At 41.6% G+C, this 22,571-nt stretch overlaps 1 protein-coding gene and 1 long non-coding RNA gene across 2 annotated transcripts in view; one reads left to right on the top strand and one right to left on the bottom strand.

The window, feature by feature from the left end:
- The window catches only part of LOC308594125, a 79,474-nt gene that overhangs the window by 6,047 nt on the left and 50,856 nt on the right, over positions 1-22,571 (top strand). The window lies entirely within an intron of this gene.
- On the bottom strand, positions 2,305-22,268 carry LOC308593587 (desmocollin-1-like; the record flags this gene model as incomplete). The annotated part of the gene is made up of 16 exons (XM_081206047.1): positions 2,305-3,039; positions 4,456-4,938; positions 5,662-5,813; positions 6,786-7,058; positions 7,159-7,371; positions 8,944-9,083; positions 9,212-9,468; positions 10,068-10,253; positions 11,566-11,700; positions 12,125-12,300; positions 13,410-13,554; positions 17,408-17,563; positions 18,323-18,448; positions 19,036-19,238; positions 20,353-20,403; positions 22,214-22,268. 16 exons carry the CDS (start codon positions 22,266-22,268, stop codon positions 2,578-2,580), a joined length of 3,213 nt encoding a protein of 1,070 aa, XP_081062173.1. The 3' UTR covers positions 2,305-2,577.

Genomic DNA, 22,571 nt, shown 5'->3' on the forward strand with positions numbered 1-22,571 from the left:
TTTATCACAGCAAAAGGATCCCAGCTGCTTTTACGATCAACTATTTTGCCGCAGATTGGGGCTATATTACTACATTTTCCTGCCTTTTATAGGCTGTCAAAACAAATAAGCACAATTTTGTAAAGATGCAAAACAGGCAGAGATTTTAATGGTCTACTTAGCTATATTAGTCCGAATAGCTGTTTTCTTTGGTAGATAAAACAAGGAAACAGTTGAACAAAATCATGTTTTCTGCACACAAATCACCCATCTGGATTAGGGGCATGGAAATCTACACCATATTTTTAGGGTTTTATCTGCCGTAACTGTAGCTGGGTAGGAGTTTTGCCCACAGCACTGAACAGCTCTTATTCTAGTCATCAGCTTTTTCTACTCTCCGAAACCATCAGCACTGTCAAAACAGATAATTGGTCCAGCAGGAAAAGCCTCAATTTCAGCAACATGAAAGCAGCCTAATGTAGTACAGTAGAAGAAGACTGCTGCGTTTGCATGCATGTCTGTTAGAGTTGACATTTGGGCAATTAATAAATTACATGTAAAAGTGTGCAAACAATGCCTTAAACATCTCTCAAGGCATCTGGGAGCTACACTTTACCCTGTCAGGGTAGTATTTCCGGTATGGGAGGCACAGTTCTGAGCTATGTTCCTAGAGGCTGCAGGGCAGTGTTCTAATTCCTTCTCACTGCAGAAGTGTCATGAGAAGAAACTTTGTCATATTCTTCTTTCAGCATTTTCCATTATCGCAAGCAGCTTACAATCATAACAGCTCACTTCAGTCATACTGTACAACATTAATTTATGATGTGACTGTTATACAGAAGTATATTAATATTTTTAACATACAAAACAAATGAGCTCCTGTTTAAATGCCAGTTTATTTTTGAAAGAACAAAACTTTATCAGATATTTAAAATAATCAGCAAGGAAGTAATATTTATATTCAACTAGACCATTTGTCTTCATCCAGTGGGTCAGGACTCACTGCTGGGTTACAACAGCAGCACTACCATCAGCACATAAATACACTGTATAAAATTAAGAAATGGGCCTCTAAATGCATGTTTAGGTTAAAGGTCTGAAAAGGCTAGCGACCGGGTAGTTCTCAAAAGTAACCTTTTTGATGAAATATCAATAACTCTCTTTCATTTCAATCGAGAACAGCACTCATCTCTGGAATAAGTGTATGGAAACAGCCTTAATGCATTTTGGTAAAGATTAGATAAAATTGAGAATATTGGAATATTAAGAAAGATTATTTCTGAAAGGTTGCTATGCCGGTCTTGCATACTTATCTTTGGCAACTTGGTGCCCTCCAGATGTTTTTACTATGATTCCCATCAGCCCAGCTAGCATGGTTGTGTTGCTTGGGAATGATGGGAACTAGTAGTAGCCCAAAACATCTGGAAAGCACAAGGTTGGCAAAGGCTGATGTATTCACTGACCTGAGCTTTGCATACAAAACTTTTTGAATTTGATTTTATGGCCTCTTGACCTCACTGTTTACAGTGTTGTGTTGTGTGTTAGAAAATACATAATGCATCTGAAATTTAGTTTTTTGCTTGGTTAGCTGATCTTCATTTTATGCTCAAGTTCAATTATGTTGTGGGCAGGAACCAAATATAACACCAGGCAAATGTTAGACATATCAGTAGTCTTTGTTATTGCTATGATTCTTCAAGCACTTGTCCCAAGCCATATAATCTAATCAATATGCAGTTTCAACATATTGATCAGCTCTGCTGGGTGGACAGAAGCCAGAGGCAAGAGTGAAAAAGGATCTGAAAGGCAAATAGCATGTGACGTGTGGGCCTGGCAGCAGTTTGCGCATGCTTGCTCTCATACACACATGGCATGAGGGCTGTATTTTTTATTTCATTGCAGGAGGAGCTACAGAAAAATAAATGGAGAACCTATATGCTTACAACTGCTGTGTGGACAGAGATAAAGTATGGAGGGCTTTTAATGGCATTTATTTGCTAGTGGACTAGTGCTGCTCTCCAATTTAATCTTATTTCCACAGTTCAGGCTATAAAAACTAAAGGTTGCATCCAGTACATTGTTATGCACATTAGTTGTGTTGATTTCAGCTGGACTTCCTAGGCAACTATGTGCTGGCTTAGTTCAGAACCCAGTACACAGATGATATGTAAGAAATTAAAAGAATATAAATAAGCAATTAATATAAGTAAGAAACTAAGAAAATTATTACTAGAAGTCTTTGAAAAGAGACACTAAACCAAGTAATACTTTCTGTTTACCAGACATGTGACAGATAATATTGAAATTGAAATAATAGAGTGTTACTGTTTCCAAAGGGTGTTTTTAAAGATAAGGACGAAACTACATTTTGTTAAAAATATGAAATTAGGCACCTGAGCTTAAAACTGTTTTGTGCAGTTAGGTCAAATTTCAGAATCTCAATTATTATTTTTTAAAAACCCACTAAATCAACTCTTTTAGAGCCTACTTAAATAAAAAATGTGGGGGGGAGAGAGACATGTGAATGGGGACAGCCTACAGTAGGCCATGCTTTCCTGCTCAAATCCTATTGGGATGAACTAGGGAGGTACAAGAACATTAATTCATTTCAATGGAGTTAAGAAGATAAGACGAGCCTGCTGTGTCAGACCAGTGGCCCATCTGGTCTAGCATCCTGTTCTCACAGTGGCCAACAAGTTGCCTTTGGGAAACCAGCAAGCACGTTCTGGGCACGAGAGCACTCTTCTGTCCTGTGGTTTCCAGCAGCTGGTATTCAGAAGCATTGCTGCCTCCAACTGTGGAAGTTAGCACATAGCTTCCTGTAGAATTGTGCAGGTGGGTTTCAGAACCAATGGAAGCATGCTTCTTCATTACAAAGGCTTCAACCAATGTCTTAAAAGCAGGCTCTGGCTCATTTAAAAACTCAAGTTCTTCTGATGATGACTCGCCAGTACAGGAGCTTAGGGAACCAACCAGCGATCCTTTTCCTTCATATTTATATGAATGTACATATTCGCCGACACGTTTACGTTCTTCCTCCTGTTCACACAAAAACACCTTCTGCACACAAAGAAAGTACACGTTAACCATTTTCTTAAATGCACCTAAACATAAATCAGAGCTTCTAACTGGTTCCTGCATACAAAGAAGAATATAATTCATGTATATGATTCATACTATTTAAGTCCCTTTCTATAAAGCATAACAATGCAGTTTGCATACTGTTTATTAAAGGCAATGATCAGCTTCTTGTGTCAATCTATACCATACTACACAGGATAGAATCACTGGGTTGAAAGGGATTTTCTAGCCGCCTATTTATTAATATTTATTGTGCTTTTTATGTCACCCTTCATTCAACAGAATGCCTGGGCAGTGAACAAAATACCCCCTTCCTGGTCAGTACAGAATCTGTGGGCTTGCTTTCTTTTATCAATTTCCTTTTAAAATTTTGATGGCAAGAACTAGACAGAGGACTTCACATTTGGCCTGACTAGTGCAGACCAGAATGGAACTCTTTCATCTTGTTTTCCGAGCACTGTGCTGCTATAAATGCAACCTAAGATTGCATTAGCTCCCGTTGCTCTGTCCCAGCTCCTGCCAACCTAGCAGTTCGAAAGCACGCCAGTACAAGTAGATAAATAGGTACTGCTGTGGCAGGAAGGTAAACGGTGTTTCCGTGCGCTCTGGTTTATGTCACGGTGTTCCATTGTGCCAGAAGCGGTTTAGTCATGCTGGCCACGTGACCCAGAAAGCTGTCTGTGGACAAACACCGGCTCCCTCGGCCTGAAAGCGAGATGAGTTCTTTACCCCATAGTCACCTTTTACTGGACTTAACCATCCAGGGGTCCTTTACCCTTACATTTTTTACCTTTTATTAGCCTCCACATCACACTGTGGGATACCTTGAGCATCAGCATTAGGCTCTGCATTAAAATAATGGAAGCATTTGAATAGGTAGGACTTTCTCAGTAGTTGCACCAAAGTTCTGAAACACCATCCCAGAGGAAGGTGGTCTGTTTTTCCCCACTCTTTGGGCTATGTTGTCTTGCTTGATAAGTGACTGATACTATTTTATACTGCTTGTATGAGGCATTCGTTGATGGTATTGACTTGTTTTCTGCTGTGATCTTTATGGATTATGTTTTATCTCACTGCTTTATGCTATTTAGTATTATAACTGAATTTTTAGCTTTTATTGTTTTAACGGTATGCTATACTGTGAGTGACCTTCGATTCTTTTTTGGAAATAAATTAATAATTGTGGACCACACAAACACCTCACAAGCACGAACAACATGGATCTTTCCAGTAAAACAGCCTAAGTGTATCAAATAACCAGAGAGCTACAGCCAATATTAAAATCCAGAATATGAACTAACTGTAGCTACTTAACTGAAATATATCACACTATGGTGGATAGTCTTAACATTAATCCAAACATAAACCATGGGGAATCTGTATCAGTATGCTTACTTTAGCTAAATGAGGATTGGTAAATTCCTGCCATTGTGAGCACAAATCTCTGGAGGAACTCCGTATGGGTTGTTTGATATTGTGTAAAGATGCTGTCAAGTGATTTCCTCCACCTTTGAATAATTCTGGTTTGCGATACCCTCTGATATCATGTAAAGATGCTGCCAATAGAGTTCCTCCACCTTTTACTAATTCTGGTTTGCGATGCCCTCTAATATCATGTAAAGATGCTGCCACGATATTTCCTCCGCCTTTGACTAGTTCTGGTTTGTGATGCCCTGTAATATCATGTAAAGATGATGCCAAGAGTTTTCCTCCTCCTTTGACTAATTCTGGTTTGCTTTGCCCTCTGATGTCATGTAAAGATGCTGCCATTTTATTTCCTCCACCTTTGACCAATTCTGGTGGGTGATGGCCTTCTCCTTTTATCACTTCCATGCTTACAGCTGTATTCAGTGTGCTCACTGGAAGTATATTTAGAACCTGAAAAGAAAGATAACAGCAGAATTTTGTAAAAGAAGCAGCAGTTTCTTTTTACCATCTATAGTTTGGGAGATAAGATTCCTGAATTCTCGGAAAAACAGAGCCTGAACCCAAACCAACTATTTTCCCCATTATGTATACATATCCCATACCAACTCAAAGCAGTAACTTGTGGGCCTTACCATCTCCACAACTCAGCAACTCTCTTGCCTGCATGCCATTCCAGGATCCAGAAATACATTTTGCAGCACCAGGCCAGGTCCTCTTATAACCATGATAAAGTGCTGCAGCTAACTTACTGTCCACCATCTTATTTGGCAAGTACAGTTGGCTTAACTTGACCTCCATACCCAAGAAAATGAATCCCAATCTTTTCTGAACCCAGAAATGTAGCCATGTTCATTAATTTCCATGTGTATATTCCGAATAAAACTTAGTTGAATACCACCTTATGTTTTGGGATTTTTTGGGTGCTCAGCAGTCTTCTTACTAATCCCCACCTTTCTCTGTCTCTCACTCACACGCTCTCTCACACCCACAGTGCAGGAGTTAGCTCAAAAGTACACACACTAAAAAGATAAAACATTGCAAGCATGCTTTTCCCCTTTTATAGTAACACAGCAACTCTAATATTTAGTGCGCACCCACCCACCCACACCCCACTTTTTAGAAAGCAAATGCAGTACGGAACTTCATAACTTTTAGCCAAAAAATGCTACTTACTGTCATTTCTTCACCTGGTGCCTCTGTGTTTGACATCATTAAGTTCTCAAAAGCTGCATTATTAGACGCTTCTCCAGGCGCTTCTCCAGGCGCTTCTTCAGTATTGGAATTTCTTTTATGGAGCCAGTAACCACAGGGTACCATCATCCCCGCTGTAGAAAGAAATACACATAATCTGAGCTTTAGTTTTTAATTATGTGATTCAAAGTCATGCATGAAGGGTACTGAATTTAATAAGTAAATTGTTACATGTTTTCTATAAAGCAAATAGCATCGGAGGCCGGCATGTACCTCAGGAAGTGGGGGGCTGGAGAAGTAAATACAATAATCAAAGTAAAGGGTGGCACCCCATTTGTGAAATGATATCTCCAGGGATGTTCAGCTGGTACCTTCATCATACACCATTAGGCACCAGGTGAAAATGTTCCTCTTCAACTAAGCCTTTGGCTGATTAACATCCTATAGCCTTTTAAATGTTTTTGGGGGAGCAGGAGGAGGTTATTGGTTTGGTTTGTTCTTATTATGTTTATTTGTGTCTTTAGCTTGTATTTTTATGCTGTGAACTACCCTGAGATATACGGATGAAGGGTGGTGTACAAATCTAATGAATACGACTAATAATAAAATGCTATGGATGATTTTTCATTTCAGGGCATTCCCCCCCTCCCTTTTCTTCCTCTGGAAGATTTGATAGCTCTGGAAAATAGGCCTAGTTCTCCCAAACAGCAAACAGTCAGCATGTATGTACAGAACGCAGTTGAGATATGCACGTTTTGCAAGGCCTGTTGGAGATAATGCATATTGGCCAGAGAACATACCTAATGTAGTTGATACATGCACAATGCCCAAAGCTTGTTGTGGATTGTACAAATTGACCAGGAAATGTGCAGAATTCCATCTTCGTGGACATGTGCACATTTTCCATGACACCTGGTGAATATGCACAGTAGCTAATTGGTATGTGCATTTTCCTTTTAACATACCTATATACACAAACATGGGACTAAGCCACCTTAAGTGAACATTTAGAACTCCAAGGAAGAGTCAAGGGAGAAGCAGTTTTGCAACAGACTGGAGTTAATGGCTCATTTTGTATATCATCTATAAGAGAGAGATATACTTACACAGTGATAATACTGATCCAAGGACTGTTGCAGCAATGCCCCAGGGGCCAAAAGCAGATTCTGCTTGATATGGAACGCGATCTACAGGGATTGCCCCATTCTCCAGAGCGGCGACTGTGCTGCGTTCAGAACAATTACTTGGAATGTCACAGTCACAGTAGTGAACTGTTATTTCACTTATTCCACTGTTTCCTTCATTATCATATATCCTAACAGGTATTATATAATAGCCATAGTCAATATCTTCCATGGGTGAAAGCAATGCTGATTCATCTGTAAAACAAATTGTGCAATGATGAACATTTTTACATTATTTGTTCTATTAGCTACAGTTATTATTACAGAAGTGGGACAGGGAAAACCATGTACATACCATCATTTGGTGTTAACCTCCATGTTAAGCCCATTCGATTCTCTATTTCAAAATGGAAAGGTCCAGTGTAAGGAGGTAGATCGGCATCAAAGGCCGTAATACAAATTGGTGTTTTGTCCTTACACATGGTGTAATTCTTTGTCGTAATCACTGGGAAATTGTCATTCTCATCCATGATGTTTATCACAATTTTCCCTAGACCTGTTTTACCACCTGGAAAATGGAAGTTTTTCATGATTTAATGCTGTAAATAGTCACACACTGACACAGTAGCAGGCTTCAGCTAATCTGTGCAAATATGTAGTAGTGGAAAAAAGTTCTGCCCCAAATATAGAAAATTATAAGAATTTCTCTCTCTCTCTCCCCCTCTCTCATGGATTAAAGCTAGCTTTTAGACTTATTTCTCTGGCAACAGGGCAAAAAACTAAGAATTCAGTTCAGCAACAGAAGATGGAGTTCGGCGTAGGACTCTGAGGAAAATGCAACCTTTCTGGTATCAATTAAGCTTATTATGAATAAGCTTAGGGACGCGGGTGGCGCTGTGGGTAAAACCTCAGTGCCTAGGACTTTCCGATCGTATGGTCGGCGGTTCGAATCCTCGCGGCGGGGTGAGCTCCTGTCATTCGGTCCCAGCTCCTGCCCACCTAGCAGTTCAAAAGCACCCCTAAGTGCAGGTAGATAAATAGGTACCGCTTTATAGCGGGAAGGTAAACGGCGTTTCCGTGTGCTGCGCTGGTGCTGGCTCGCCAGAGCAGGTTCGTCACGCTGGCCACGTGACCCGGAAGTGTCTGCGGACAGTGCTGGCCCCCGGCCTCTTAAGTGAGATGGGCGCACAACCCTAGAGTTGGACACGACTGGCCCGTACGGGCAGGGGTACCTTTACCTTTACCTTTACCTATGAATAAGCTTAGAAAAAAGAATCTGAATTAAGTTTTTCCTATCCTGGTCTACACTTAAACAAACAGCAAAAACCAGGGCTAGGAGGGGAATAGTGCTTTTTTTAAGGGGATACAGTGGCACTGTGGTCTAAACCACTGAGCTTCTTGAGTTTACAGATCATAAGGTTGGCAGTTCTAATCTGTGTGACGGGATGAGCTCCTGTTGCTCTGTCCCAGCTCCGTCAAACCTAGCAGTTCAAAAGCATACAAGGGTGAGTAGATAAATAGGTACCACTGTGGTGGGAAGGTACACAGCATTTCCATGCGATCTGGCTTCTGTCACGGTGTCCCATTGCACCAGAAGCCATTTAGTTATGCTGGCCACATGACCCAGAAAGCTGTCTTCAGACAAACATTGGCTCACTCGGCCTTAAAGCGGAGATGAACACCGTACCCCATAGTCGAATTCGACTGGACTTAGCAATCCAGGGGTCCTTTACCTTTTAGCATTTAGTGCTCTTTTTAAACACTTACTGAATTATCAACAAGATTTCAAAATATTTATTCGCAAAAATGTCTGTACTGCCATTCAGAAAAAATAAGCAGCATGAAATTGATAAAACTGCATTCATAAAACAAGTGCAAAATATGTGGATTTGGTATTATTTAATTTAACCTTTTTATGATTCAGTTTACTGGGTTTTTCTGTTGTTTCATTTTCTTCACGGTAGCAAGCTTATTATATATAAAATACAGATGGAACCATGATTTATATCCATATTGTGAGCTCACTGATGTCATATAGGATTAGAGTTCTTTTAACACTGTGGTTTAAAAGAAAGATAGAAAATACTACTGCAAATATGTAGATGGCATAATCAGCAGTTTACAAGCATTTGTTACTCACTTTGGTCAGTTGCAGAGACTGTTACAATGCATTGACTGTATTCCTCATTTAATATATCTCTGTCTAAAATTGTAGTGGTTATCAGCTGTCCTGTTTCATCAATGGTGATCCAGTTGCATGGGTCATTTATTATTCCATAACTATTGAGAACATTTTAGGAGGGTTGTATACCGTTAGTACAATGTGATAATATAAACCAATTATAATTGTTCCCTGTTTTTAACTACAATCTATAAACCAGATTACTGTGTTATAATTAAAAGTGTACCTTATGCCTGTGCTATCTCCAGTTTCTGGGTCATATGCTTGATAGATTCCAACCACTGTTCCTTTTGGGAAAGATTCCCTTAAAGTTATAATATATTCAGTGGCAAATGTTGGCCCCTCATCCACATCCATAACTTCAATCACAATTGTGGTGGGGTTTCTTGATGGGGCTCTTGAATTTGGTGCTAGGATATAAGGTGCTTCATTATTTACAACAATTTCTAATCTTCTCTCCTTGGAAGTTTCATAGTCCAGTCCCTGGAAACAAACACATTTCTGTTAAAACTAACACAATATTTATTACTGGGTTGCTGTTATAAACTTTTAACAAATATGGTAAAAATAATGTGTGGAATCCAATGGGTGTCACTCTGCTGACAGAAGACATGCATAAGCAGAACAGGGAGGGAAAATTTTTTTTGGTGATTTCTCTGGCCAGGGACCCTGCAGAGTAGATTAAGGGGATGTGGGCTGCATAGGGAGTCTTCAAAAATTGCCTCCCTATTGGTATAGTGAATTCCTTCCATTAGTAGAATGACACCTTTTGGATTCCACACAATGGTTATCAATTGGTATTTTGCAATTTCATTAAGTTTCTTGCCACCCTTCCTTTTCCTCATACTTGCTTATTTCCCCCAAATTGCATAAACCATGGATAAATTTCCTTTAGGGGAACATTTCAAGCTTGGGAACCCTTGGAAAATAGTTACAAATATAACATTTCAAGAACAGCCTTTCAGGGCTTAAAATTACCGGTATGTTGCATACCATCAAATAATTTCCCCAAAAAACTCTAGATTATTCCCATTAGTAATATACCTTTGTACCACAGGTAATTTTTCCCCATCTGCATTTACCTTTAAAACAAGTAAACACCCGACATTCCTCTCTTGGTCAATATTCATAGAAAAAGCATTATCTTCATTTCCTTTTATAATTGTGAATTCAGCCAACCATGAAGGAGTCCCAGGTTCATCATTATCTCTTACAGGAATGCACAATATTTCTATATTTTCTTCGTTTTCATATATTTTCACTTCATACTGAAATGAAGTTTTCAAATAAACAATTAATAAACACTTCTAGAACAGTGAAATAATTTTCCAAAAGCAACAATAAAATACTTTAACTCCAGTGGTGAAGCTGCAGAGTTTCAAGCCTTGTGCAGATCTGACACTACCAGACTTGAACTGAGCCACAATTGGGAATGGCTAGCTCACTACAGGATGTGATTGTCCCTTGGTGTTCACGTATACAGTGGTACCTCGGGTTAAGAACGTAATTCGTTCTGGAGGTCTGTTCTTAACCTGAAAATGTTCTTAACCTGAAGCACCACTTTAGCTAATGGGGCCTCCTGCTGCCGCCGTGCCACCGGAGCACAATTTGTGTTCTCATCCTGAAACAAAGTTCTTAACCCGAGGTACTATTTCTCGGTTAGCGGAGTCTGTAACCTGAAGCGTCTGTAACCCAAGGTACCATTTTATTATTAATTTTGCTTTTCCTGTTCATTATCTTTGGAGATTAGACCACATCCACTCTTGAGTTGATACTTTACCCCTAGGGAATTTGTTTGCATCTATGCCTTGTTTGCATTTGTGCCAGTATGGTGTAGTGGTTAAGAGCGGTAGTCTCGTTATCTGGGGAACCGGGTTCGCGTCTCCGCTCCTCCACATGCAGCTGCTGGGTGACCTTGGGCCAGTCACACTTCTTTGAAGTCTCTCAGCCCCACTCACCTCACAGAGTGTTTGTTGTGGGGGAGGAAGGGAAAGGAGAATGTTAGCCGCTTTTAGACTCCTTAAAAGGGAGTGAAAGGTGGGATATCAAATCCAAACTCTTCTTACCATAGTAATAGGACACACATATCGCTTGTTTTGGTGGCCTCCTGGCCACACATGGTAATAGCATTCCACTCCCACCTCTTCTTTTTTACCCACATGTCTATATAGCTGCAAACTGAGATTAACCCTTCATGCATCTAACAGAGTAGAATCTGTTAGACACATACTTTTCTACTTTGGGACTTGGGCTGCAATCCTATATTCATGTACCAGTGAGTAAGCCCAACTGAATTTAATAGGCCATGCTTCTGGGCAGATATCTATAGGATTGCACTGTAACAAAGCTATACTTTTGAAAGATTAAGAGGAATAGAATAGTCTGGGCAATTATTCTGTAAATACATGTTCCATCCTGATAGCCAGGGAAGGAATTCTCTATAGTTAAAATGCAAATAATTGTATTTTTCCTCAATTTAACATTTATTATGATTACATTTACACCATAGGAAATACTGGCTGCTCAGGAGGTACCCACATTTTTTAAAGCTCTGTTGAATTTTAACAATAACAAACTTACCACATTTTGTTCTAATTGCGGAGCATTGTCATTTACATCTCCAACTGTAATTATAACTTTTGCTGTAGTGCACAGACCGAATTCCTGGCCTCCCATATCTCTTGCTTCAATTTGTAGCGTATACTCTGGTGTTGTCTGCATTAAAATGAATATATAAACATAATTTCCCTGTTCTGATTAAAATCACCAGGATTTTATGAAAAGGAAAACCAGAGACCATGGGACTGCCCAGTTCTTCAGATAGTTACACGTTTGTATAATATTGACCAAGATGGCGGAAGCTGTATTGAAAAAAAACAGCTTGGCATTGTTTGAGCCTACAAAATAGCATTATGAGAAATAAATGCTTTAAATGATCTGTTTGCAACATCCAACACATCTCCTTGTTTTTTTAAAAAGGGAGCAAGAATGACTTCACATTCTGATCCTAAACAACAATTGCATGGCGATGTACCCATTTATTTCCCTTATAATCTACCTTTCCTCTAAAAAGCTCCAAGTTGCCCTTATTGGCAGAGTTGTGGCATGTGAATAAAGGCTAGGTGCACCGGAAATTTACCTCTCTGTCCAGATGTGATGTTACCACCGTAATAGAACCTGAATCTGGATTTATAGCAAATACCCTTAAATTCTGATAACTTTGAAGATCCTGGGACACAATTCTGTATTTCACTTCCGTATGTAAGGTGTATGGCTCATCACTGTCTGTTGCAGTCACTTGTCCAACTAGCGTCCCTGTATGTACAAAACATCATCTTTAAATTTCCAGCTTTCCTTCATAAGATAGTTTTAAAATAATTATTTAGATGTGGTGATTTTTCACTTAATCTAAACATGTAAATCCAGGCATATATGTCAGAATGCTTTTTTAAAAAATCACTTTTGTATACCTAAGTATACCTATTTTAAAACATCTGTAGAGAAATATAACCATTCTTAACATTTGATCAATGAAACAGATATATCTGTCTATGCATCTTTCTATATTCTTATTTGAAACAGATTGGTTTTCCCCGCTGTTGGGGACTTCCTACTGCATAAATAGTGAAGTTCGTTATTTTAGGACTGCATTGCTGAACAGTGGTTCACCACCCTTTATTTGATGAGAAACCGAAGTTCTCTTGCTGGTTATAGCAACAACTCATTTGGGGAGCAGGTACACTCTGGAGATGAATTTACCAGTATCATGCTTACTCATCATCATTCTCATCGGTTAGAGAGCAATTGTGGGAAGCAGGGAACCTACTGTATTTGTAGGGCTTGTAGACACCTGGAAAATCAGCATTTTAAAATGCATGGGGAGACCACAAGTATAGAAGGCTCCCCATTTCACACAGTTGCCCTCTAACTCATGGAGAGCAACAGGGGATGCCAACTTGAATGAAATATGGGGGGCATGTAAGCCCCGCCCTGCATAATCATTTCACATGATATGTTGCATGGAAGCCATTTGGATGGCAATACCCATAAACTTTAGGGGCCCCTGACCCCCTCAAATATTTTACTAGGGGAGCAAAGACACACACCCCAGCCCCTAGGAGTTGGCTCCTATCGAGAGTAACAAGAATGATGGCTATGAAGATGGAGGTAGGCCTCTCAGCCCCGTGTGACTGAGGATGGGGGCTGTCATTTGATTACTCCAACCAGAATCAGAATCCTTGAATAGGGCTATATGTAGATTATTATTTTTCGGAACTCAGATATTAGCTCAGAATTATAGCAAATAAAAATAATATGGAGCTTACATACAATTCACAGAACCTCAGTTTTTAATTAGTACTTTAAAATATTGCTGTCTAAACTAAGCATGATTTATTTAAAAAAGAAAAGATTTTTAAAATTACCAATTCCACAGTTTTCAAAGACAAGAAAAGTATAAACGTCCTGCTCAAACACTGGGGCATTATCATTATCATCTTCTATTCTAATTATATGCACAAGCGGTATCTCTGGTGTATATCCATCTGCTGTCATTGCATAGCAAATCAACTGTATAAAAAAGAGCAAACAAACAAACAAACATTTATTTGCTAGTTGATCTGAAGCAGAAAAAAATATATATTTTTAACAAATCAGGATACAGTTACTTCAGTCCAAGTTTCTAAACAAGAATCTGCCAAGGTGAACAGAGGGCAGAGAGTATGCTGTGTGTGGCCTTTGTGGTGAGCAGTCCACCTGTACATCCAGAAAAGCATGGGACATTGTGTCTCCGTGATCTCCCAGAGTATATGCATTTAAAAACAGACATAAGGATAGGCTACAGTTGAGTTGGACTAAGAAGAAGAAGAGAGAAAGGAGGCAGGGACATGAGGAAATGGACAGAGTCCAAGAGCCATGTGAAGGAGGTATAAAGGAGTTGTGCGTCATACAAAGTGAAGTACAGAGGAAGCAATGGACAAATAAAGTAGTCCATTGAATGGCCTGGGAAAGAAGGACTTGTGCAAGGCAATTGTGTGTTCGAACAGGGGCCTGAGGCAAGGAAACAAATAAGGGACTAGGCACAGCCATTTGGGCCATGGAAAGGAGAGATGAAGGAAGAAGGAGATATGGGAAAGATAGGAAAGACCACATGGGAACAGTGAAGGGAAGGTGGAGCAAGTACCTTTTTGCTGGTTCAACTATAATCCATCTTTGTGGACAAGTTTTCATATATATCCCCATCAATTGGCGCTGCACCTTGAGTGTTAGTATTTATATATTTATTATTGTAGTCTCCTCTTTACTGAATGGTTATAGGAAGTACAATTTTCATTGAAATCATAAAATAAAACCACAATACAGCCAATGACAAAATATCAACACAGCAGCCCAGAACAACAGTTTAGGAGGAAAGACATCTAGTCAGTCAAATGCCTGGTTCAAGCATCATGTTCTTTGTGTCTGCTTGCCTGTTCACCTTTTCCTGAACTGTTTCACTAGTATGAGTGGGCAAGTGTTATCAGAAAGCTGTGAAGTAAAGGAAGATAATAGGCTGGGGTGAGCGCAGGCTGGTTGCTATCTTTCATCTGTAAGAAAACCCACAAATGCCTTCTCAGGTTTCCTTGAGTGCCTTGGTACTGCTAGCAGCCAGTAAATCAGTATTCTCCTCCCACCTATTTACATGTACAGGAACATCTGGCTCTGATTGGCAAGTTGATGCTGTGCATGGCCTGCTGATGATTCTACATGTTGCTCACCAACCAAATCCCTCTCACCTTCTATTGAAGAATTGAGGACTAATGTAAGCATTGTGAGGCTACCAAAAACAGCTTCTCTGTAGTGGATACAGTGTTTGAAAACTCATTTCCCTGCGTGTTTCCCTCAATCATGCAGTTACCTGTCAAAAAAGTAACATACAGACAGCTACAACAGATACCGTATTTTTCGCTCTATTGGACGCACCGGACCACAGGACGCACCTAGTTTTTAGAGGGGGAAATCAAGGAAAAAAATATTATCCCTCCCCCCAGCCACAAAGAGCAACGGACAGGCTGTGCGCAGCCTGTCTGCTTCTCCCAGAGCTTCTTGGGGCTGCGGGGGAAGCCCGGGTTCCCCCACCAGCCCCAAAGAGCAAAGAAGCCAAGACAGCGCACGGGATCCATAGCCGCGCAACCTCTCCAGCCAGGAGCTAAACCTCTCCAGCGCGGCTAAAGAAGAAGACAAGGCAGTCCAGGGCAGGCACCCACTGCCCTGGCTTCCTCTTTAGCCTTGCACAGCATCTTTAGTCTTGTGCAACGGGATGGATTGCGCCCGCTGTCCACCGGGGCTGGACTAGATGACTCCTGGGGTTCCCTTCCAACCTTGCAATTCTATGACCTCGGAAGGTGTTTGGGGTCTCCACCACTGGAGGCTTTTAAGCAGCGGTTGGGGGACCATCTGCCTGGCGTTCTTTAGCTGTGATTCCTACATTGTGAGGGGGCTGGGCTAGATGACCCTCAGGTGGCCCTCCCAACTCTATACAGTCCTACAGTTCTGCAGCAGGAGATCCACAGCCACTTAGAATCATAGAATCATAGAATTGGAATAGACCACAAGGGCCATCGAGTCCAACCCCCTGCCAAGCAGGAAACACCATCAGAGCACTTCACACAATGCCCACTCCCAATTTTCATCTGAGAGACATGTGGCTTCAGTGTCTAGGTAGGTACCCCCCTACTTGCCACACTTCCCCCACCTCACTTAAGCTGAGGGAATTCCTGCCCAGAGAAGCTCCCAGGTGAGGCAAGGGTTAAGATCTACCTCTGGTAGATCTCTTGCGGCTGGAGAGGCACGCAAGGCTAAAGAGGAAGCCAGGGCAGTGAACGGGATGGATCGCGCTCGCTGCCCTGGCTTCCTCCCACCACCCCCCACCCCCGGAGAGGCGCGCAAGTCCAAAGGGGAAGCCAGGCAGCGAACGGGATGGATCGCGCTCGCTGCCCTGGCTTCCCCTTTAGACATGCGAAGCCTCCCACCCCCCCCCACCCCCGGAGAGGCGCGCAAGTCTAAAGGGGAAGCCAGGCAGCGAGCGCGATCCATCCCGTTCGCTGCCTGGCTTCCTCCCACCCACCCCCCCACCCCCGGAGAGGCGCGCAAGTCTAAAGGGGAAGCCAGGCAGCGAACGGGATGGATCGCGCTCGCTGCCCTGGCTTCCCCTTTAGACATGCGAAGCCTCCCACCCCCCCCCCACCCCCGGAGAGGCGCGCAAGTCTAAAGGGGAAGCCAGGCAGCGAGCGCGATCCATCCCGTTCGCTGCCTGGCTTCCTCCCACCCACCCCCCACCCCCGGAGAGGCGCGCAAGTCTAAAGGGGAAGCCAGGCAGCGAACGGGATGGATCGCGCTCGCTGCCCTGGCTTCCCCTTTAGACATGCGAAGCCTCCCACCCCACCCCCCACCCCCGGAGAGGCGCGCAAGTCTAAAGGGGAAGCCAGGCAGCGAGCGCGATCCATCCCGTTCGCTGCCTGGCTTCCTCCCACCCACCCCCCACCCCCGGAGAGGCGCGCAAGTCTAAAGGGGAAGCCAGGCAGCGAACGGGATGGATCGCGCTCGCTGCCCTGGCTTCCCCTTTAGACATGCGAAGCCTCCCACCCCCCCCACCCCCGGAGAGGCGCGCAAGTCTAAAGGGGAAGCCAGGCAGCGAGCGCGATCCATCCCGTTCGCTGCCTGGCTTCCTCCCCACCCCCACCCCCGGAGAGGCGCGCAAGTCTAAAGGGGAAGCCAGGCAGCGAACGGGATGGATCGCGCTCGCTGCCCTGGCTCCTCTTTAGCCTTGCGAAGCCTCCCACCCCCACCACCCCCGCTGGAGAGGCGCGCAAGTCTAAAGAGGAAGCCAGGGCAGCGAACGGGATGCATCGCGCTCGCTGCCCTGGCTTCCTCTTTAGCCTTGCGAAGCCTCCCCCCGGCTGGAGAGGTTGTGCAAGGCTTTTCTAGAGGAGGGAGAAGGGACTGACTGGCGGTGTCAGTCCCTTCTCCCTCTTGGGGAAAAGCCCGCAAGAGCCGCGCGAAGCTTGTGTGGGGCTCTTGAGGGCTTTTCCTGCCTGCCTCCTCCCTGCATTCGCTCTATAGGACGCACAGACTTTTCCCCTTAGTTTTTAAGACGGGAAAAGTGCGTCCTATGGTGCGAAAAATACGGTAATTGTTGCATCTGTTCATTCATTTTTAATTCTTTACCTTGAGGAGACTATACTGCAGAGGGCCTTCTTAGCAATGGGGGCCCTCCCTGTGGAATGCCCTCTCATCAGATGTCAGGGAGATAAAGAATTACACAACTTTTAGAAAACATCTGAAGGCAGCCCTGTTCAGAGAAACTTTTAGTAAAAGAAATACAATGGATCTGTCCAATTCTTACTTATCAGTAAATACGTAAACAGAAGTCTGAAACCCATACCTGAAATTCTGGGTACTCTTCCCGATCGATTGGACACGTAACAAATAGATTTCCAGTGTCCTCCTCTATGTAGAAATAATTATATGGTGGCTTGTCAACACCATGACCACTTATGGAGTATCTGATATCGTATGTTAGGGATGTGTCGGAAAGCAGCTGTGTAAATGCAAACCAATTTGAAACAGAAATAATAATTAACAAAATCTTGTTTTCTTGTCTATTTATTCAGAATCCGTTAGCAATCCCAAGATGCAAAACCAAAATATTTACACATCAATTCAAATATTATGGACACAGGAAATAAATGTTTCATGTGATAGTAGCTCCATGCAAAGTCTAAAATGCTTGTGACTTGCTTACCATGTTCCTGGTGAGAGTAGGGAGAATTCATATGATTAGGCTGTTCCACATAGCTAGTTGCTTACAAATGTAAAAGCCTTATATTGAACTCCCATCAGACTCAAGCTGTTGTTTCCTTGGTACTTCCAGGCAAAAGCTGAAGCATTTAAATGGATTTCATTCTCTGGTGTTAAATAGCTGACTTTAGATATTTACATTGCAATTACAAGCTTCTTCAAAAGATGTAGGCAGAGACAAACTGGTTTCCCTAATCCCAGATTTCTGCAGCAATGTATATATCAGCAGCAGTGATGCAACAAACAATTCCCCCAGACAGATGAGTTTACCAGATGGGGCAATCATTTATAGACACAAACGATGGGTTTAACAGTAAAGTTCTTGGCTGCCTAGCAAGAATTGGAGGGCAGAGAGTATGCTGTGTATCTGAAGGCTTCAATCATAGTTTCTATTGATTGAAGTTCTGTTACTGATCACTTATAACATATGCCAAGCTGCTCAAAAATCCTTGACTGATAATTTGAAAAGTAAAAATGAAGAGGTGAATTTAAAACATACCTGTTGGATTTGCATTGGATAAGGTCCAAGTGAGTTTTCCATTAAAATAGTTGGGACAGGACCCCATCTCCGTTTAGTTCGTCTAAGAAAAGTATCTCGTAAATGTCTTGTCTTTGCTATTGGGACCTAGAAGAACGGGAGAGATAACTAAGCAAACAACAATAGCAATAATGAGCAGTATTCAGCCAAGTCATATTCAAGGCACCTAAATCCATTGATTTCAATGGGTCTCCTCTGATTAAGTTGGATGCCACCCTATGTGTTGCGTCACTTTATTTTTCAGTCCCTCTGTGTCTATCTCTCTGCTAGAATTACAATTATTTTAACAGTTAATAAGACTTCCTGACTTCTAGGATAATTGTAGCATATGGGAATAGTAGCATTCTTGTGTCACGCGAAACAAATCTGATATTTTTGTCCTTGCACTATGTCCATTAAATTCTTTTTTTTCTTCCATGTTGAATTTGTATTATGTCATTGATCAAGGTTATAACTTTCTATTTTTATCTGTGCTTTATCAGTTCTGTTTTTAGTGGAATATTTAGCAGTAATTTGGGAGACGATTCTAACAATAACAATACACATTCAGATTCTGATCACAGTCATGAAAATTGTCCTTCAAAGTAAAACAGCAGCACTAAAAGATGAGGAAGAAGTGAAAAGAGCAGAAAAAAGCAGGATAAGATATACTGATGCAAATCAGATATGCTTACCTTTTTTGAATGTGTGAGCAAACTAATATGTATTTTCTTTTGTCCCTGTTCATGACTGTTTTTAAGAAATATGGTGATGATGATTTCATGGGAAGTCAGGGAAACATCCCTTGTTGTATACAATGAGCCATCTTCTTGAATTGTGAAATTGGGATTGTTTGAGTAAACAATTTCAGAATGATTAAGACACTGTTTCATGTTTACTGTAGGAAAATATAAATTTAAAGGACTAGTTGAAATGAGGAGGAAAAATAGTTTACAAAGACGTAATTCCAAACAAAGGTGTCTGAAACTATATTTAGTGCCAAATCAAATTTATGATAGACAGGCAGAGGAGTCCCTGCTGCCCTGGCCACAAACTGCTTAGCTGTTGATGGCACAGGTGGTCTGGGCACTCCCCATAGCCTATTGTCCTCCAGATCTGTACAATTCGCATAATATGTAGGATAATTTAGGTAACCTTAGAATTTGAACTCCAGAATCTGGAAACAACTCGGGTTAAATTTTAATTTGCCTATATATTATTGGTTTTCAAATAGTACATATTTGACGACAACAGCAATAACATATTCTTGGATTCTCACCTTGGCCGACAAATGCCCCTGCCTTTAGTTTCTGAGGGACATTAAAAGTTACTTTCTTGCAAGCTTCAGAAGATAAACTCAATACCTTAAAGAGAGAGAGAGAGAGACCAAAACCTTAAATCATTCTTTTTTTTCATGAAGCAACAAAATTATTTCAATACAAACTTTGTATTGATTGGCTTGTTATTTAAATTCTAAAAGTATTCAGCAGTTAGTTTGCTTTGATAACAAACGTCTACATCAGTGGAACTGTAGAGTTCTCATATCCCAATCCTGTATTCCTCATTCCAGCAAATTTATTTGCTGACCCCAAATTCAAAAGACCTGTGAATTGTAAAGGGTTCAGCTGAGAAGCAAAATGTCCATTAATGGATCTCCTATATCTTCAAAATATATGTTGCTTCAGGTTCCTTTACACCAAATAAGACTCTACTAAAAGTTAACACAGAAAGAGAGAGAATTAAACATATCAGTAATGAAGAATATTGTCCTTGGAATTTTGCAAACTGCTTAGAGATTTTATTGCAGTCAAGTGATATACTGTATAAATGTAGTGAAATAAATAAATAAACTGGGCTTGCAATATGGAACAGTTTCCCTCAAAACTGGAAAAAACCTCAAGCTTGATCAACAGACTCCATCACTCATATTCCTAATTATATTTTCAGGAATGCAACAGTTTTCCCCAGCCCAGTGAACCCCTTAATTCCCTTCCTTCTTCCCATGAATTTACCATCTGTTTGCAAGCCATCTCCCATTTGCCCACTAACTAGGTTTGGTGTTCCTACAATGGTGAAAGAAGAGGGGTCTTGAAGCAAGAGTGATAGGAGTGTATCTCCCTCTTCACTCTGTTACGCTTGACTTGCTGCTATGACCGTTAGTCAGGAACCAGGGAAGAATGGAGAGGGACCTGCTTCCTGTTTCCATTCCACCATTTCTGAAACTGCAAGTGGGTAAGGGAGTCGGCAGGAAGCTGGATGTATATTCTACGATATACAATATCTTTATTGTCATTGTCCCATGCAGAACAATGAAATTGAAAAACTACATAAAACTACATAAAAACTACATAGAACATTCAAAAACTCCTCAAAACTCTGAAACCCCATTTTAAAATACACTATACTATAGATACCCCTTATGCTGCATTTAGAGCCAGAATTGCATTTGCGTAGAAACTGTTTCTCAGGCGGCTAGTCCTGGCCTTTATAACCCTATACCTTCTTCCAGAAGGCAGAAGCTGAAAGAGATCATTTCCGGGGTGTGTACTATCCTGCGCTATCTCTGCCGCTTTCTTATGGCACCTGGCAGCATAGATTTGATCTAAGGTGGGAAGAGTGCACCCAATTATTCTCTCTGCAGTCTTTACAACCCTGGATAGCATTGTTTTTTCCCTGGCCGTGCAGCTCCCAAACCACACACAGAGACCATAAGTTAATATGCTCTCCACAGTGCAATGGTAAAATGCCATCAACAGGTCCTTTGAGAGATTGTTTTTCCGGAGGATTCTCAGAAAATATAACCTCTGCTGTGCTCTCTTTTGTAATACTTAGAGAAGAACTTTGGAAGCTAGACTTCTTGTATCATATTTCAGATTAGTATCCACCAATATTTGTATTGCATTTGCAAGAGACATCATTAAAGCAAGCAAATGCAGGAAGAGAATATTAGTTCTGGTATAAAGTAAATGATGTATCATTCAGCATCTAATCACATTCAAGATGTGTGAATGGACTGGGGGAAAATATATTGCAAACCATGTGTTACAAAGTTTCCCTTTGTTTTTTTATTTTATTTATTTATTTATTTATTTATTTCATAATATTTATATACTGCTTGCTTGTAGAAAAAACCTCAGTGGTTTACAAAAAGGATAAAACAATGAAATTATAACTAAAAATTATACAACTGTAATTTAAAACATAAAAAGGCTAAAACCACAATAAAAGACTAAAAATATTAAAACTCTTAAAAACTTTATAAACATCTGCACTAGCTGCAGCTTCAGGATCAAGTGTGAGGGAAGCCCCCACATAGAGCACATTGCAATAGTCCAGTCTTGAAGTTACCAGCGCATGAACTACTGTGGCAAAGCTTTCCTGGTCCAGAAATGGCCGTCGCTGTTGAACCAGCTGCACTTGGTAAAAGGCACTTCTAGCCACTGCGGCTGTCTGAGCCTCCAGTGACAGAGCTGGATCTAGAAGCATTCCCAAACTGTGAACCTGCTGCTTCAAGGCCAGCCCAAGTCATTTTGGCACCTGAGGCAAATCACAAAATGGTGGCCCCCTCCCATCACCAGGGAAGAAGAGGGAGTGAAGATCTACATCAGGAACAAGGGTGAGATAAATAGCAACATTGGGAGCAGGGTGGAAGGAGACCAGCCTTGCCTCCTAGAGGGGCCACTGTGGAGGAAGATCCAGCTTCCAGTGAGCATGCTGCAACTGCCAGTGGCACTATAGCAGCAGCAATAGGTGATTCATTCCTCGGAGACCAGATCTGTAGATCCTGCCACCCCCTTACCTCTTGTTAAGAGGGAGTGCAACCCCATCCAAGGTAGGCCATTGGCCAATTTCTCAGACCCGGGAACTACTCACCCACAGTGCCTCCACATTGCCAAGATTCAAGTTCAGCTTGTTCTCCCTCATCCATCTCACCACAGTATCCATGCAGTAGCCCAGGAACTGCATGGTCTCTCTTGATTCAGATGTTATTAAGAAGTAGAGCTGAGTGTCATGCTGATGGCATCTCACTCTAAAACTCCTAATGACCACTCATAGTGACTTCATGTAGATGTTAAATAGCAGTGGAGATAAGTGCTATCTCCCAATGCTACTCTCTGAACTCGGTCCCAAAGGTAGGATCAGAACCACTGTACAGTGGTACCTTGGTTCTCAAACACCTTGGTACTCAAACAACTTGGAACCCAAACACTGCAAACCCGGAAGTAAGTGT

This window comes from Podarcis bocagei (genome assembly GCF_964188305.1).
Source record: "Podarcis bocagei genome assembly, chromosome: 8".
In the NCBI taxonomy this organism is placed as follows: domain Eukaryota; kingdom Metazoa; phylum Chordata; class Lepidosauria; order Squamata; family Lacertidae; genus Podarcis; species Podarcis bocagei.